The 17,544-nt window shown below is 37.5% G+C and overlaps 2 protein-coding genes across 2 annotated transcripts in view; one reads left to right on the top strand and one right to left on the bottom strand.

The window, feature by feature from the left end:
- Positions 1-17,544, top strand: part of grid2ipb (glutamate receptor, ionotropic, delta 2 (Grid2) interacting protein, b) — a gene marked incomplete at its 5' end in the record, with an annotated part of 36,683 nt that overhangs the window by 12,119 nt on the left and 7,020 nt on the right. Inside the window, 16 exon segments of the mRNA XM_081392772.1 lie at positions 2,605-2,690; positions 3,428-3,497; positions 5,616-5,909; positions 7,641-7,792; positions 7,881-8,006; positions 9,032-9,114; positions 9,213-9,357; positions 11,075-11,388; positions 11,921-12,691; positions 12,799-12,886; positions 14,120-14,197; positions 15,079-15,275; positions 15,362-15,517; positions 15,679-15,765; positions 15,861-15,973; positions 15,975-15,988. Of these exon segments, the coding sequence (XP_081248898.1) occupies positions 2,605-2,690; positions 3,428-3,497; positions 5,616-5,909; positions 7,641-7,792; positions 7,881-8,006; positions 9,032-9,114; positions 9,213-9,357; positions 11,075-11,388; positions 11,921-12,691; positions 12,799-12,886; positions 14,120-14,197; positions 15,079-15,275; positions 15,362-15,517; positions 15,679-15,765; positions 15,861-15,973; positions 15,975-15,988 (2,774 nt within the window).
- The window catches only part of arhgap17a (Rho GTPase activating protein 17a), a 56,634-nt gene continuing 44,834 nt past the window's right edge, over positions 5,745-17,544 (bottom strand). Inside the window, exon 21 of the mRNA XM_081392773.1 lies at positions 5,745-5,856. The gene's annotated coding sequence lies outside the window, so the exon portion shown is untranslated. The remainder of the gene's footprint in view (positions 5,857-17,544) is intronic.

Below are 17,544 nucleotides of genomic sequence, written 5' to 3'. Positions count from 1 at the left end.
AGTAAGCAACCACACAGAACACCCCATCAATGCCCTAGCAACCACCTAGAACACCTTAGCAACCACAAAACAAGTCAAGTCACCTTTATTTACATTGCGCCTTTTACAATACAGATTGTTTCAAAGCAGCTTTTACAGTGATAACAGGAAAATATTGCAACAAAGCTTGTTTCGGCTGTACAGCAGATCTAGAAGAAAATAGCGATATAATCCAGTTTAAGGAAGTTCAGTGATGGTTCATTTTCATTGTAAAAAAAGTTAATAATTTAGTTCATTTATATATATATAGCCGCTCTGGACAATACAGTGATGTCATTGTCCAGCTCAGTATTACAGGTCAGAAGTCATCATGCCGGTATGGAGACAAGTTTGTTGAGGATCAGTGTCACTGGCTGTCGTGTCGGTGAGGCCTTCACAGGGGAGAGTCTAGTTGACACAATCTCTGCTGACACTTCAGGGATGCGTTGTGGTCATGTCTAGGCGCAGGTCCACCATCTGATCTGGATACGGCCAGGATCCATCTGACTACATAATGCGTTGTGGTCGTGTATAGGCGCAGGTCCACCATCTGATCTGGATACGGCCCGGATCCAGCTGATTACAGTAAACCTCGGAATAAGCAGAAAGACTAACATTAGCGTAGATGCCATTCATCTTATGATATAACGTGTACATCGGGTGTTATTGGAAGTGCTCCAGATTCCGGCTGGCCTAATTTATGCAGCCTAATAGATTTTATAGCCTAATTTTAGTCTAGATTTAAACTGACAGAGTGTGTCTGCTTCTCGAACAATGCTAGGAAGACTATTCCAAAGTTTAGGTGCTAAATAAGAAAATGATCTACCGCCTGCAGTTAATTTTTATATTCTTCTAGGTATTATCCACTGGCCAGAATTTTGAGATCGTAATGGACGTGAAGGACTATAATGCGTTAAGAGCTCGCTCAAGTACTGGGGAGCTAAACCATTCAGTGCTTTGTAAGTAATCAGCAATATTTTAAAATGTATACGTTGTTTAATAGGGAGCCAATGCAGTGTTGACAGAACTGGGCTAATATGGTCATCCTTCCTGGTTCTAGTCAGAACTAACTGCTGCTTTTTGGACCAGCTGGAGTTTGTTTATTAAGCATGCAGGGCAACCACCCATAATAGCATTACAATAATCAAGCCTTGAGGTCATGAGCACATGAGCGCATTTTTCATTGAAAGCATGTCGTTATTTAGATATATTTTTAAGATGGAAGAATGCAGTTTTACAGATGCTAGAAATGTGGCTTTCAAATGAGAGATTGGTATTAAAGAGCACACCCAGGTTCCTAACTGACGACAAAGACTTGACGGAGCAGCCATCAAGTGTTAAATAGTATTCTAGGTTAATACGTGCAGAGTTTTTTTGTCCAATAATTAGAAACTCTGTTTTTTCAGAATTAAGTAGTAGGAAATTACTAGTCCTCCAATTTTTTATATCATCTATGTATTCTGTTAATTTTGTGAATTAAGTTTCTTCGGGGCACGAAGAAATATAGAGTTGAATATCATCAGCATAAAACTAATGCCATGCTTCCTAATGATATCTCCCAAGGGTAGCATGTACAGGGTGAAAAGCTACGGTCCTAGTACTGAGCTTTGCGGTACTCCATACTGAACTTGTAAAGTTTTAGATTTCTTTAGAACAACACCACGGCAACTGCAACTTTTGACTTGAGCCTTTAAGTAACCATCTAGCGACCACACAGAACACCCCATCAATGCTTTATCAACCACCCAGAACACCCTAGCAACCACTAAGCAACACCATGGCAACTTTTTTGAATTGGGCCAGTAAGAAACCAACCAGAACACCCCATCAAAGCCCTAGCAACAACCTAAAACACCTTAGCAACCACAAAACAACACCTTGGCAACTGCTCTTTTGACTTGAGCCAGCAAGTAACCACCTACCAACCACACAAAACACTCCAGCAATGCCCTAGAAACCACCTAGCAACCACGGAACAACACCATGGCAACTGTTTTGACTTGGGCCAGTAAGAAACCACCCAGAACACCCTAGCAACCGTAAAGCAACACCTTGGCAACTGCTCTTTTGACCTGAGCTTGTAGGTAACCACCTAGCAACTACACAGAGCGCAACCGCAATGCTCTAGCAACCACACAACGGTAAAGCAACACCTTGGCAACTGTTTTGACCTAGGCCAGTAGGAAACCACCCAGAACACCCATCAAAGCCCTAGCAACAACATAGAACACCTTAGCAACCGCAAAACAACACCTTGGCAACTGTTTTGACCTGGGCCTGTAAGAAACCACCCAGAACACCCAATCAAAGCCCTAGCAACAACATAGAACACCTTAGCAACCGCAAAACAACACCTTGGCAACTGCTTTGACTTGGGACAGTAAGAAACCACCCAGAACACCTTAGCATGTGTGAAAAAACCCACTCATAGCACCTTAGCAGCTACATAGCAACCACACACTACACCCTAACAATGTGGCAGTTTTGCACAGACATGTTCTTCAGAAAGTGTAAGAATCTAAGTATTGTATATTACCACACCTTCAGTCAGTATAGTCACTAATCCCTCTTTTACTTCCTCTGCAGAACAATCCGTGTGTACCGGGGTAAGAAGAGTTTTGGCTTTACTCTGAGAGGTCATGCTCCTGTGTGGATCGACGCCGTAATGGCAGGTGCGTATGAAACTGTGATGAATAACGATAAGCACTTGCTACCTTTCAGTACTTATCAGAGTGAAAAGAGCACTGACTCGCAGGTGAATCAGGCTTTTCTTTTTCTCAAGGTTTCTGATCTGATGCAGAATTATACATCCTGGGATACAGATCTAGCTCTAGAAATTAATTTTTACCGTCATATTTTTGCCACCAGCCACCGGTTTTTGTGGCATGTTGAGGGTCATATCGCATATAGACTACAGAGACGGCTGTAATAAAAAGGCACATGGAAAGCACAGCTGTGGTCAGAGGCTTGTTTCAAGGGGATGTAGTTTTTTTTTTTTTGGTGCATTGTGAAAAAGGAAGGAGTGGGCTGCTGTACTAATGAACAAGCTTTGGGTACATTTGTACTGAAGTCTGCACAATTGTACGTTGCGAGTGGAGTGAGGGCGGTAAGTGTGTGAGGGTCTGTATGACGATATTCGCCCACTGCAGGCCTGTGCTGTGGCTAGTTAACACTGACTCAGCCACCCTGCTTATGAAAACAAGTAGGAGTCCAGCATCGTGATGAGAAAACAGATTACAAACCCTCTCAGACCCTTTGACGGAGTATCTTGTTGTGTTTTAATTACAAACAATCACAAATGGCAGCAGTATTACACATCCATAAGATTCACTATTTGTGGGTGTGTTTATTATTTACCGTATGTGTCTGAGGTTTTATTCTCAGTCACAAACCCGTTTTCCCATTACAGGTAGTCCAGCTGAGGCATGTGGCCTTAAACCGGGAGACCGCATATTGTTCCTCAATGGCCTAGACATGAGGTGAGTTTATTTTTCTCATGTTTTGATGATGCTTTAAAAGTTGCATGTCAGTGAAGTGTTATTACAGTAGATACTGTGGTAAATGTACAATTACTGTTCATTATTTCATATCACCTGAGGGGTAGATATTATTTCCCATTACATTATTAGCTTTGCCATCAAGCTTAATATACTTAAGAATTTAAGAAATTAAATGGCCTCAAAGTAGTTAAGTGATTTCTCAGAAACATAATCAATTTTACATTCCCAACCATTTTTTTATTTATACTACTGTTCAAAAGTTTCGGGTCAGTAAGGTTTTTAAATAAATTAAGACTTTTATTCAGGAAGGATGGATTAAATTAATCAAAAGTGACAATAAATCCATTTATATTGTTACAAAATATTTATTTTTCAAATAAATGTTTATTTGAACTACCTATTCATCAAAGAAATTCAGAAAAAAGTGCATATTGGTTTCCACAAAAATGTTAAGCAGCACAACTGTTTTTAACACTGATAATAATAAGAAATGCAACAAATCAGAATATTAGAATCATTTCTGGATCATGTAACACTGAATACTGGAGTAATGGCTGCTGGAAATTCAGCTTTGATCACAGGAATAAATTACATTTTAAAATATATTAAAATAGTGATATTAATATATATCATTTTAAAGTAGCCTTGGTGAGCATAAGAGTCTTCTTTCAAAAACATTAAAAAAAAATAGTTGTAAATATTACAAGTAGATTTAACTCAAATGTGCCATTTAAATTGTGTTTTAGTTAAATCATTTAAATTGACTAAAACACAAGTTAAACATTAATTGGGGCAGGGGGTTTTCATCTCCCAGCATGCTTTGTGTGCGGTTGGATGAAAATATTTGTATTTATTTAAAAATATTTATTTTTCATATGTTCATATGTTGTGAAAGTAATACATACACCTTTTAGTACTCCATGTGATTGTTATATGAGGATTTGAAGGGAGGTATTTTGAGGGTTAACAATGTTGTTTTGAGTAAAGCTGTTAGTTAGGTCAGAAACAAGCTATTATTAAATTCACTGTATTCATAATTTCATATTATACATTTGTATTGTGCATTCTGCCCCTTAACAAACCTTTGTTGATTTAGGCCTAAATGTAAATCCCTTTCCTGCGGCCATGATTTAGCTGCTTCTTGGCTGTGTAGTTAATCTCAAGAGCACAGCAATTTACCCGACTACTGTAGATGCTCAAGTTCATGCTGCCTCTGGGGGACTGACAAACACTGAATTATAGCAATACATTTTTTTCCACCAACACCAAGTGTACATTTATAAGTATTACTTAAAAAAATGCTACTTACACCCCATTTTGTCCCATATTATATAATCCCTCTCCGATCTCTAAACTAAAGTTTCTCTCACCAGTCTCACAGAACAGAAATCATATAATTAAGTCCATGAATCAACTGCGTTAAATGCAATAGGAAACATAATCTCATTGATCACAAATTGAATATAATCAACCAACTAATTCCATTAATCAATATTAATAGATTAAATAAAGATTCATAGACATTTGTACATCTTTAAAGTTGTTTATAAGTAAATGGTTTACGTTTTAGATGCTGTCGGTACGCCAGTATTGTGTGTTTTTGTGTCTATGCATGCAAACATAAGTAAACAGACGTGTGGTATAACCACACTTTACGTAAAATACATTCAGATACTAATGAGATCACTTTGTTAAAATAAATCAGTTAGGGTTAGAAAGAATTCAAAAGATCTTTATATATGAGTTAATTAAACAATAATAATTTGTAAATTACAGTGACAATGAATGCCTATTAATGTATTAACAATAGAGGCTACAATATAAACTATGATTTAGCTCTTTTGCAGGTGATTTATAAGTACTTTATTACAGTATGCATAAAGTATTATATAATGTCACCTAACATTATGTTATATGATGTTATATCATTCAAGATAATTAAATAATGAAAAATATCATTTAAGTTTGATTTGAACAAAACCTTCTCAGCTTTGTCTTGTTAACTAGACTATTGAAGAACAAATTGCTGCATCAATGCTAATAGTTAATTCATTATTTGTTCAAATTACACATGAATTCTATTCAATTTACATTTAGGAACTGCTCCCATGAGAAGGTGGTGTCCATGCTGCAGGGCAGTGGTGCCATGCCCTCTCTAGTGGTGGAAGAGGGCCCTGTAGACTATCCGCTGTCAGATACGGAGCCGGAGGAGACCCCCACCATCCAGCGCTCGCGTTCCCCGGCCCTCAGCTCCCTGCAGTGGGTGGCCGAGATCCTTCCTCCCAGCATCCGCGTGCACGGCCGTACCTTCAGCCAGCAACTTGAACACCTCCTCACCCTACAAGAAAGATACACCATTTGCAAAGCTCTGGAGACGTTCTTCCAGCACAGGTCAGGTCAAAATTCATAATGACTTGAGTGGGAGAAGACACATGACTTAGTGTAATATTAGTTGAGGTTGGCAGCACTGAGATTAAAAACAATCTTGTCTAAGTTGTTTTACCAACTTCGACCCTAACAACAGTATTATGTATACAGGTCAAAAGCTTGGAATAATTTAGATTTTATTTATGTTGTTGATAGAAGTTTCTTATGCTTACCAAAGCTGCATTTATTTGATAAAAATACAGTAACAACAATAATATTGTGAAATATTATTACAATTTAAAAGAACTGTTTTCTGTTGTAATTTGTATTTTAAAATGTAATTTATTTCTGTGATGGCAAAGCTGAATTTTCAGCATCATTACTCCTGTCGTCAGTGTCACATGATCCTTCAGAAATTATTCTAATATGCTGATTTTGTGCTCATGAAACATTTCTTATTATCATTGTTGAAAACTGTTTTTTTCTGCTAAATATGTTTTGTGTAAACTGTGATACACTGCCATTCAAAAGTTTGGGGTAAGTAAAAAAAAAATAAAAGAATAATAATTAATAGTTTTATTCAGCGGGGATGCATTAAATGCATCAAACTTGACAGTAATTTTCCAAAAGGTTTATATTTCAAGTAAATGGTGTTCTTTTGAATACTGAATACCATCATGATTTCCACAAAAATGCAGCTAAAACTATTTTCAACATTGATAATAATTTGAACCAATATTAATAATTGAGCAGTAAATCAGCATATTAGTATGATTTCTGAAGGATCATGTGACACCATAGACTGTAATGGCTGCTGAAAATTCAGCTTTGCCATAGCAGGAATAAATTACATTATAAAATATACTAATATAGAAAATATTTTCAATTGTAATAATATTTCATGAATTATTGTTTTTACAGTATTTTTAATCAAATAAATGCAGCCTTGGTGAGCATAAGAGACTTCTTTCAAAAATATCAAAGAATCATAATGTCACGGACGGATTATGATGATGATGAGGTGTAGAGCATGAAAATGCAACCTGAATTTTATTTAACAAAAACAAATGAGCATAATCCAAATTTAAGGATAATCCAAACAGAAGAAGAGCAACGTAACAGCGTGCATCACACAAACAACAGCAAACAATGAGGAACTGAAACAGAGGGCATTATATACATGTGAACAACCAAACTACTGAGGGGCAGGTGTGCTCTAATCAATCAAACAATGAATTACCATGACAACCAGTGACAAGCGGGAACATAGGAAACAAAGAGAAACAAACTAAAAGTCCTTGAACATGAAACCAAAACAGACAAAACGTGACATAATTATTCCAAACTTAAATTTCTGTTAATTAGAGAAGTAATTGTATTTAATATGTATGACTTTACTAGTGACCAATGCAATTGTTTGTCCAAAAATATACAATTAGAAATGTGTTAACCAATTCTAGGCAACATATCTAATTGACATTCATAGACTGTAACCATCTTTCCATATGATTACAAATGTCATTGCACGCTTTTCCCACAGCGAGGGATTTTTTGCAGCTTGGCAGCGGCAAGGCAAATGTGAGAAGCATTCAAAAATAGCTTCAGCCTCGAGCATAAATAGATAGGCCTACTCATAATCAGAAACAATCTGTGGGTTCTTCTAAATGTAATAAATAACGCTTGCTGGTGCGACTGCTTGCTGAGCGAGCAGGCCAATTAAATTCTAAAATGGCTTCCTCTGTTATATGTAAACAGGAATGTGGACACGCTCATTGTAGATGTGTTTCCTGTGCTGGACACTCCTGCCAAGCAGCTGATTTGGCAGTTTATATACCAGCTGCTGACCTACGAGGAACAGGAACACTGCAAGAGCAAGATCGCCCGCTTCCTGGGCTTCAAGAGTGCAGGTTAGCCGTGAGTCCACGGTGTGAATGTCAACCCTCTAGTGGCTTTCTGTCCTGAATGCATTGTAATTGTTCATGTGTATTACTGCAGAACCAGAGATAGGTCCAGAATCACACAGAAGGAGCAGCTCCATGCGAGTGTCAGGTACCTCTCACAAAAACAATGTGAGAGAGAGAAGCTCAGATGACTGCATTATCGGCACTCACCTTGGAATGGGTATGTCATTTTCCACTTGTTAGTGTGCTGGTTTTTGATCGATGAGCAGGGTGCAAAATGAACCTTTTCCACACTAAACATATACAAAAATAATATAATATAATAATATATAGAAGTCTCTTATGCTCAAGGGTGCATTTATTTAATCAAAACATACAGTAATAATAATAAATTGACATGTTATTACAAAGTTTATGTTTAAAATGTATTTTTTTTCCTGTGATGGCAAAGCTTTCAGAAGTCATTACTCTTCAGTGTCACATGATCCTTCAGAAATCATTCTAATATGCTGATTTGGTGCTCAAGAAACATTTCTTATTATCATCAATGAACACAGTTGTGCTGCTTAATATTTTTGTGGAAACCGTGACACGTATATTAAGGATTATTTGATAAATAGAAAGTTCAAAAGAACAACATTTATTAGAAATAATTTTTTATATAGATTTATTTGAAAAATGTTTTTACTTTCACTTTTGGTCAATTTAATGCACCTTTGCTGAATAAAAGCGTTACTTTCTCTCAACCCTCAACCTTTTGAATTATTATTTTGATTTAATTTGAATTATTTTGATTTTCCCCTTGCATACATGAGATAAGCTATTCTCAATCCCTCTATGAAACTACATACGTCACAAAAAAAGTCAAAAAATCAGTTTTGACTCTCATTTGATGATTGTTCATTTTGGATCCTGCTGATAATATGATATAACTAATATAGTTTATATAGAATACTGTATCTGCTACGCATCGCTTCATTTTAACATTAGTTCAGCTATAGCCATGCCATTCTGTCACTCTAGTGGGGTAAACAAGCAGTCAGAACTCCTCTCAGTCATGTTTATGATTCACCAGCATCTATTTAATAGCTTTAAACTGCTTGCAAGCGCTGTACGCCTCTCAGCCGCCCCCCTTCCAGAGCTGCTGCTAAAGCTCACTGCCCACAGTCTCTTTTTAGCTCCTAAAGGGCAGGCAGCTTTCAGTGCACATGCTCTGTTTCTGGACTGGCTCTCTCTGTGTCTCAGGAACATTCACTGACCCTGTGACTCCAGAAGAAAGACAGTGTGGGGATGGGACTTCCTTCCCAGAGTCCCCAGATCTCGACCACGTGGGTACCATTTACTGCTCATCCACAATTCATTGCACGGTCATCACTGCTATTATGAAATCATGCCTAGTATCATCTAACCACGCCCCAACCCGTAGATGTCAGGAGTGTACACGGAGCTTGGGAACGTCTATCCCGAGAAGAGCAACCAATCTCTCCAGAGTCACTCCTCACCCAGGGCTGTCGGCATGGGCCACGCTGAGAACAATACATACACTTTGTCTTTCTCGCATAATAACACAGGTATTCTGAGCTTACTCTGACATCCACAACTGACACATGGGGCCTCAGATAAAGAGACATGCAGCCATGATTATGATGACAGATATTACGATATTGGCTGCGTAGGACCTGTGTGACCATTTTACACTAAATGTGCTTGCTTATGTAGATAATTTAAGATTTTAACACAGGGGTTTTCAAACTGGGATCCAGGGAGCCATAAGGGACTGCTAGGAATTATTATTATTATTATTTTTTTTTTAAGAAAAAAGAATTAGAAAATATACTTATTTCAAAGTTAACACACTAGCTTTTTAATTAAATATTTTTTATGCATAATTTCTTTTATTATTAGCTTTATAAAGATTAGTTGGTTGTTATTAACCGTAATTATATTATTTTATTGACAACAATATATTTTAACAGTAAGAAACTAAAAATAAATATTTGAAGATTATAAGTTGGCAGAAAAAAATGGAAAAAAATATTTGTTGTGAAAATTATTATACAAAAAACTTTTCATTTTTAATCTTTCTCTTCAGAATTATACTCTAGTTCTAACATTAAAAGTGGGTTTTAAAAAAATGTCCAGATATTATTGTAATACAGTAGTTATTTTGCTTAAGTATAATAACAATATAAAAGATGGTTACAAGTACAAGTTCCTTACAAGTAGGGCTATGGAATCGACAAGTTTGAAAGTCCCTAATTTAAAGCTGCATTCCGTAACTTTTTCGGGGTTAAAAATAATCCAAAAATTTTTGAGCAAGTACATAACCAGCCAGTGTTCAAATCTATGTGCTTGCCTTATCTTGATTCAAAACGGTAAGCTTGTAATAATGTTTTTAATTCCAGTGGTACTGGTGGATTTCCGCGGGAAATTCGAGCATGTCTTTGCGTCATTACGTCACATCTGCACATAAAGAAGGAGTCTCGGCTAGTAGGATATATTGCGTGTGAGGATGTTGGAGGTTGAGATTTATAGCCTTTTCTCACAGCACTTGATATAATTAAACTTATCAATTTGACGGCGGATCCAGAAAGGTTCAAACGACAATCAGTGGACAATCAATTTGACAACTGGAGATTCACCCGTTGTAAAATGCAAAAGACTTCGTTCCGACTTCAGAGTGGCTACAGAAAAAAAGAGACTGCAACTGGGCCCATGCGAAAACAAAGATAAAGGTCGGAAGGGCATTAAATGTAGTTACTCAAAGCTGATGTTGTTAACATTGACAATTTGAGAACAAAGCATAATTTGCACGGTTTGACGTGATATGATAAGCGATCGTTAGATTTAATCAGCACGATTTACTGCAATGCTATTTTTCCCTTAGTTGGTCAGAACAAAAGTGGATGTTACTTACTTGTTCAGATGACATTTTCCAGTGAAAATTCTTATGTTGGTCCTACTTCCAAAAACTAGAATCTGTGATTGCGAATGACAGTATTCACACCGGCGCGGTGACTGACAGCCGCACATTCTCCTCAAAACATCCGCGCTGTGCCGTGCCAAGGCACAACCCACGTAAAGTTTATAATTCCGCGAATAACTGCAATTGCAGATTTCAAACAGAGATGGCGACAAATAGGAAAAACTACGGACTGCAGCTTTAATGTATGCATGTTTTAGTTCTTAGTTTTATGTAAATTGGAATCTTTTTAGAAAATTTAGCAATATCTCTCATAGTATTCCTGTGTACTATAAATGTTCCTCATGATTTTGTTCATTTTGCAGGGAGCCGTAAGTCAGGCCTCTCTCTTTCATGGACTGAACCCTTTCCTGGCTCTCAGTATGATCCTTACCAGCAGACTGTCGCTTCTCCAGACAGTGTGGAGTCTAATCCTTATGTTAGTTTGGATAGCCCCCCTGCCTCCCCCCTGCCTTCTGATGAACCTAGCCCTCTACCCCAGCGTAGGAAGCTCTTCACCTTCTCACGCCCACCTCGCAGTCGAGACACCGACAAGTTCCTGGATGCTCTGAGCGAGCAGTTGGGCCACCGGGTTAATATCGTGGATGACTTTAAGGGAGGAGAGAATGACTATGAGGAGGTTAGTGTCAGACACAGAAAGAGTTTACTATTTATCAGCTAACTTAATGTCACAAAAATATATGTAAATTATTATACACAAAATGCGCATTTTATTTTATGTATTTATTTTTATTTTATTTTTTAAACATCTTGTCCTATGTAGGTATAGCTAGTCACATTTCCTTTTTTATATTTTTAATAATTTATTTTTATTTTATTATTTAAATCTCTTGTCCTATGTAGGGTCACCTATTTTATTTAATTTCATTATCATTGGCAGTCATGGCCTAATGGTTAGGGAGTCAGACTGGTAACCCGAAGTTTGCGGGTTCGATTTTCAATACTGGCAGGAAATGACTGAAGTGCCCTTAAGCAAGGCCTCTAATCGCTTTTATTTTTTTTTATTTTTTATTTTTATTTTTTTTTTTTTTTTCTTGTCTTATGTAGAGTCACATTTCAGATTTTATTTTAAATTGTTTTTGGAAGAGCATTATATACATTTATGTACCATGTTGTTTTTTAAGCCCTAATTGTCTTTGTGACACTGTCAGATGAGTTTCCAGGATGAACAGGAAGTGAACATGCCTCATGAGTTAAGCAGTGCCAGCAGTGAAGATAACAGCTGCAGCGATGATTCCACCTCAGTCACCTATTCCTCAGGCTCTGACCACATCCCCCCTCCACCCCAGAGTCCTCCTCCCCCGCCACCACCTCTCCAGTTCACCGACCCGCCCTCGCCCCTCCCCCTCACCCCGGAGCACTTGCCCCAACCTCCTCCCGCCTTCCAGCACCACCCGATAATAGTCCCGCCCCCACCACCACCTCGCCCCTTCCTCACTAACCGCCCCTTGTTACACAAAGTGCTGCCCACCAGTGAGGAGCTCAGGGCTCAGCGCACCCTTGTCCGACGCTCCTCTCCCCAGCCCAGCGCTCAGTCTGTTCTCCAGCTGCACCAACCAAAGGCTCATCCCATCCTACAATCATCCCCGCACACCTCCCCTCAACCCCCACATCCAAGCGCACATCACACTCACCTACGACATCACACCCAGTCCATCTACCAGAGCCAGCAGACCTCTGCTCCCAGAAGCTCCCCGAGCCTGACCAAACAAAAGAGCCTCCATTCCCAACCTTCCCAGCAAAGCTTTGAAAGCACACTCTCAAGCAAGGTACCCCCACCACCGCCACCTCCTCTACCCCCACCTTGTGATCCACCACCTTTGCCCAAATCCAGTCCGAAAGCCTCTGACAACAACCACATGAGCGTGAAAAGACTGCGCTGGGAGCAGGTGGAGAACTCTGAAGGAACTATCTGGGGACAGGTTGGTAGCGATGCATAACAACCACAGAGCACATCAGAATTGAATGTTTAAGTGAAAGTGGAAGTCATGTGATGATGCATTACTGTTTGGATATGTCTGTTTGTTAGCTTGGAGATGATCCTGACTATCATAAACTCAGTGACATGGTCAAGTACCTGGATTTGGATCTGTACTTCGGCACACAGAGGAATTCCAGTAAGGTTTCTTTTCTTTTCTTTTTATTATATCCGGCTCAATGTGATATTGCATGTACATATCATCATCCTGTCATGCAGTGCTATGAAAAAGTGTTTGCCCCTGACTGTTTCTCTGTGTTTTTACACTGAATGTCATCAGATCGTCAACCAAAATCTTTGAATGTTTAAAAAGTTGTCTTCATGAACAAAAAATAAATAAAATAAAAATATGTAATTACTTAAATGCAGTTATTTGAGTGTTACAGGACACTGTGAAAGAATTTTTTATGAAAATGATTTCAAGGAATAAAATAATTTTATAATTCATAAAAAAATAATTTAAGAATATATAATTATTTCATGTAACGTTAATTTATGAATGTATTAATTTATTATGTATTTTATTCTAATAATACAGTTTATTACAAAAGTTTGGGGTCGGTAAGATTTTTAAATGTTTTTTATGCTCAATAAAAAAAAAACAGTTTTCTATTTTAATATATTTTAAAATGTAATTTATTCCTGTGATGTCAAAGTCAACTCAGGCATCACAAACTTCAAGAAACATTTATTATTATAAATGATATTTTCAGTATATTACCAACATATTATTATCAATGTTGAAAACATTGTGGAAACAGTGATACATTTTGGATTCTTTGATGATTAGAAAGTTCAAAAGAACATAATTTTTTTAGAAATAGAAATATTTTGTAACATTTTAAATGTCTTTACTGTCACTTTTGATCAATTTATAGCATCCTTGCTGAATAAAAGTATTTATTTAAAAAAAAGCCCAAAACCCAAACTTTTACATGGTTTTGAATGGTAGATATACATTATGTATGATGATTTAATAATATAATATAATATATAAAAAAATTATATGTACAGTACTACCAAAATAAATTTCAGACACATAAAATGATAAAATGGGACAAAGACTTTTTTATAAACAATTAATATGTAACATCTCATCAGTCTGTATATTGCTGTCTTCATCCACATGTACATCCTTTTTGTAGCTTTTCATTTTGCTGCTAAAAATGAACTCAATTACCTTGTCTATTTTTGTACTTTTCAGCTCATCTCTCATGGAGAGCTATGTCTCTCAGATCCCATCATTCCCATCCAGTTATTGGCATCTCACAACCTCTTTTCATTCTCATAGCCCTCCATATATTGTTTCCACTACTGGTGCAAGGAGAGCACATCCTTACATTGTTATTAAATGTGTCAGTCTCTCTTCCAGAGCCCACTTTCCTGCCCGAGAACTTTAAAAAGAAAGACGTGGTTGAGATTCTCTCCCATAAGAAGGCCTACAACGCTTGTGAGTATAAGTAGGGTTGTGTTGGAGTGCAATCATCTAGATTGAGCTCTGGGTTGAGTCAGGTTTGTTGTTTCGTGTGACGTAATGTGTAGGAGTGGGTTAAAGAGGTGCTGTAGGTATTTGCTGCTGTAGCAACTGTGTGGAGAATTTTCCCATTGTGAAGGTAAAGAATCCATGTCTTATTAAAGGGATAGTTCACCCAAAAATGAAAATTATCCCATAATTTACTCACCCTCAAGCTAGTTGTACTGTATATGACTTTCTTCTTTCAGCCGGCGTTATATTAAAACATATCTTTGCTCATCCTAGCTTTATAATGGGAGTGTCTACCTTAGATTTTGGAGCCCAAAAAAGTGCATCCATCTATCATAAGAGTAATTCATATGACTCCAGGGTGTTAATAAAGGCCTTCTGAAGCTAAGCAATGCGTTTTTGTAAGAAAAATGTATACCATATTTATAACTTGGTTTATTCACTGGCTTTCACTGGGTCATAGGTCACTCTTCCGCCAGAAATAGACTCGCATACAGCCGTTACCAGAAGCCAGTGATTATAGTTTATAAAGTTATCAATATGGATATTTTTCTTACAAAAAACACATCACTTCACTTTAGAAGGTCTGCATTAACCTCCTGGAGCCGTATGGATTACTTTTATTATGGATGGATGGATGCGCTTTTTGGATCTTCAAAAACTCAAGCTCTACTCACTCACATTATAAAGCTTGGAGAAGCCAGGATATTTTTTTAATATAACTCCGATTTTGTTTGGCTGAAACCAGAAAGTCATATAAACCTAGGATGGCTTGAGGGTGAATAAATTATGGGATAATTTGAATTTTTGGGTGAACTAACCCCTATAAATCTGGCTGCCCTGTTCAGCTATCCTCATAGCGCATCTGAAGCTGTCCCCGAAAGAACTGCGGGAAATCCTCATGACCATGAGCACCGAGCGCCTGGAACCCGCACACATTAAACAACTGCTGCTCTACGCTCCCGACGACGAGGAGGTCAAACAGTTTCTGCATTACGATAAGGACCCCGCCAAGCTCAGTGAGCCCGACCAGTTCGTCCTACAGGTGCTTTTACCTGAGACCAAGGCTGTTTTTCCTGAGTTCTGTAATTAATGTAAATAATAATTGATTCTTATGGGCTTTTTCTACAGATGCTACTAGTTCCTGAGTATAAAACCAGACTTAGGAGTTTACTTTTTAAGACCACTGTGCAGGAGAAAACAGAAGAAATGAGAGCCGCATACGAATGCATATACAAAGCCTCATTAGAGCTCAAAAACAGCAAGAGGTTGGCCAAGATCCTGGAGGTAAAACACTTATTTCAGCAGATATGCCACCAATAATGAATTATAAGTGTTAAATAAATCCTGGATCTTATGCAAAGGAGTTGGTGTTTCTGAGCCATTCATTCTTAAACATTTGCTATCTTAATTATAAATATTAATCTTACAATATGCACTGTTTTTAGTTTGTTTTAGCAATGGGAAATTATCTCAATAACGGTCAGCCCAAGACGAATAAAACAACAGGATTCAAAATTAATTTTCTTACTGAGGTATGTTTGTTTTATTAAAGATTGTTCATATTATATATATAATTTTTTTTTTTTTTTTTACATTTCTCCTAATTATGAATTTAAATACCCCCCAGCTAAACACAACTAAAACAGTTGATGGAAAGTCGACCTTCCTCCATATTCTTGCCAAGTCACTATGCCAACACTTCCCAGAACTCCTCGGCTTCTCCAGGGACCTCATAACAGTGACTAGCTGCCAAAGGTAAGCTGTCAGTACAATTTCCTATTAGATTTTTGTATATACACTGCTGTTCAAAACTTTGGGGTTGTTCAAATTTTCAAAGGGGACCTATTATGCCCTTTTTCAAAGTCTTACCCTGTAGCCCAAGATTGGTCACCCACTGAAGCTAAGCAGGGTTGAGCCTGGTTAGTACCTGGATGGGAGACCTCCTGAGAAAACCAGGTTGTTGCTGGAAGAGGTGTTAGTGAGGCCAGCAGGGGGTGCTCACCCTGTGGTCTGTGTGGGTTCTAACGCCCCCTTATAGTGATGGTACTGTCAAACAGCACCGTCCTTCGGATGAGACCGAGGGCCTGACTCGCTGTGGTCACAAAACATTCCAATCTTCGAAAGAGTAGGGGTTTAACCCCGGCATCCTGGCCAAATTTGCCCATTGGCCTCTGTCCATCATGGCCTCCTAATAATCCCCATATATATATATATATATATATATATATATATATATATATATATATATATATATATATATATATATATATACAGTGCAATGCATAAGTGAATACACCCATGCTAAAGTTGACTAAAAAGAGGAATAAAAAATCATATTTTGGAAATTGAACTTAATGCCTTAATTTAAAAAATTAGGAAAAATCCAACCTTTAAGGACACCAATTTTCTTTGTGAATGAATAATGTATCGTAAATAAATAAATGTTCTTCCTTAAAATACATGGTGCATAAGTGAGTACACCCCTATGTTAAATTCCCATAGAGGCAGGCAGATTTTTATTTTTAAGTTTTTTTTTTTATTATTTTATTACGATACATTATTCATTCACAAAGAAAATTGGTGTCCTTAAAGGTTGGATTTTTCCTAATTTTTTAAATTAAGGCATTAAGTTCAATTTCCAAAACATGATTTTTTATTCCTCTTTTTAGTCAACTTTAGCATGGGTGTATTCACTTATGCATTGCACTGTATATATATATATATATATATATATACATATATACAGTGAGGAAAATAAGTATTTGAGCACCCTGCTATTTTGCAAGTTCTGCCACTTGGAAATCATGGAGGGGTCTGAAATTGTCATCGTAGGTGCATGTCCACTGTGAGAGACAATCTAAAAAAAAAAAAAATTCAGAAATCACAATATATGATTTTTTAACTATTTATTTGTATAATACACCTGCAAATAAGTATTTGAACACCTGTCTATCAGCTAGAATTCTGACCCTCAAAGAACTGTTAGTCTGCCTTTAAAATGTCCACCTCCACTCCATTTATTATCCTAAATTAGATGCACCTGTTTGAGGTCATTAGCTGCATAAAGACACCTGTCCACCCCATACAATCAGTAAGAATCCAACTACTAACATGGCCAAGACCAAAGAGCTGTCCAAAGACACTAGAGACAAAATTGTACACCTCCACAATGCTGGAAAGGGCTACGGGGAAATTGCCAAGCAGCTTGGTGAAAAAAGGTCCACTGTTGGAGCAATCATTAGAAAATGGAAGAAGCTAAACATGACTGTCAATTTCCCTCGGACTGGGGCTCCATGCAAGATCTCACCTCG

Source organism: Scardinius erythrophthalmus (assembly GCF_964197995.2).
Source record: "Scardinius erythrophthalmus genome assembly, chromosome: 18".
In the NCBI taxonomy this organism is placed as follows: domain Eukaryota; kingdom Metazoa; phylum Chordata; class Actinopteri; order Cypriniformes; family Leuciscidae; genus Scardinius; species Scardinius erythrophthalmus.
Note: the sequence above shows the minus strand (reverse complement) of the source record. Positions and strands in the feature narration are given on the sequence as shown.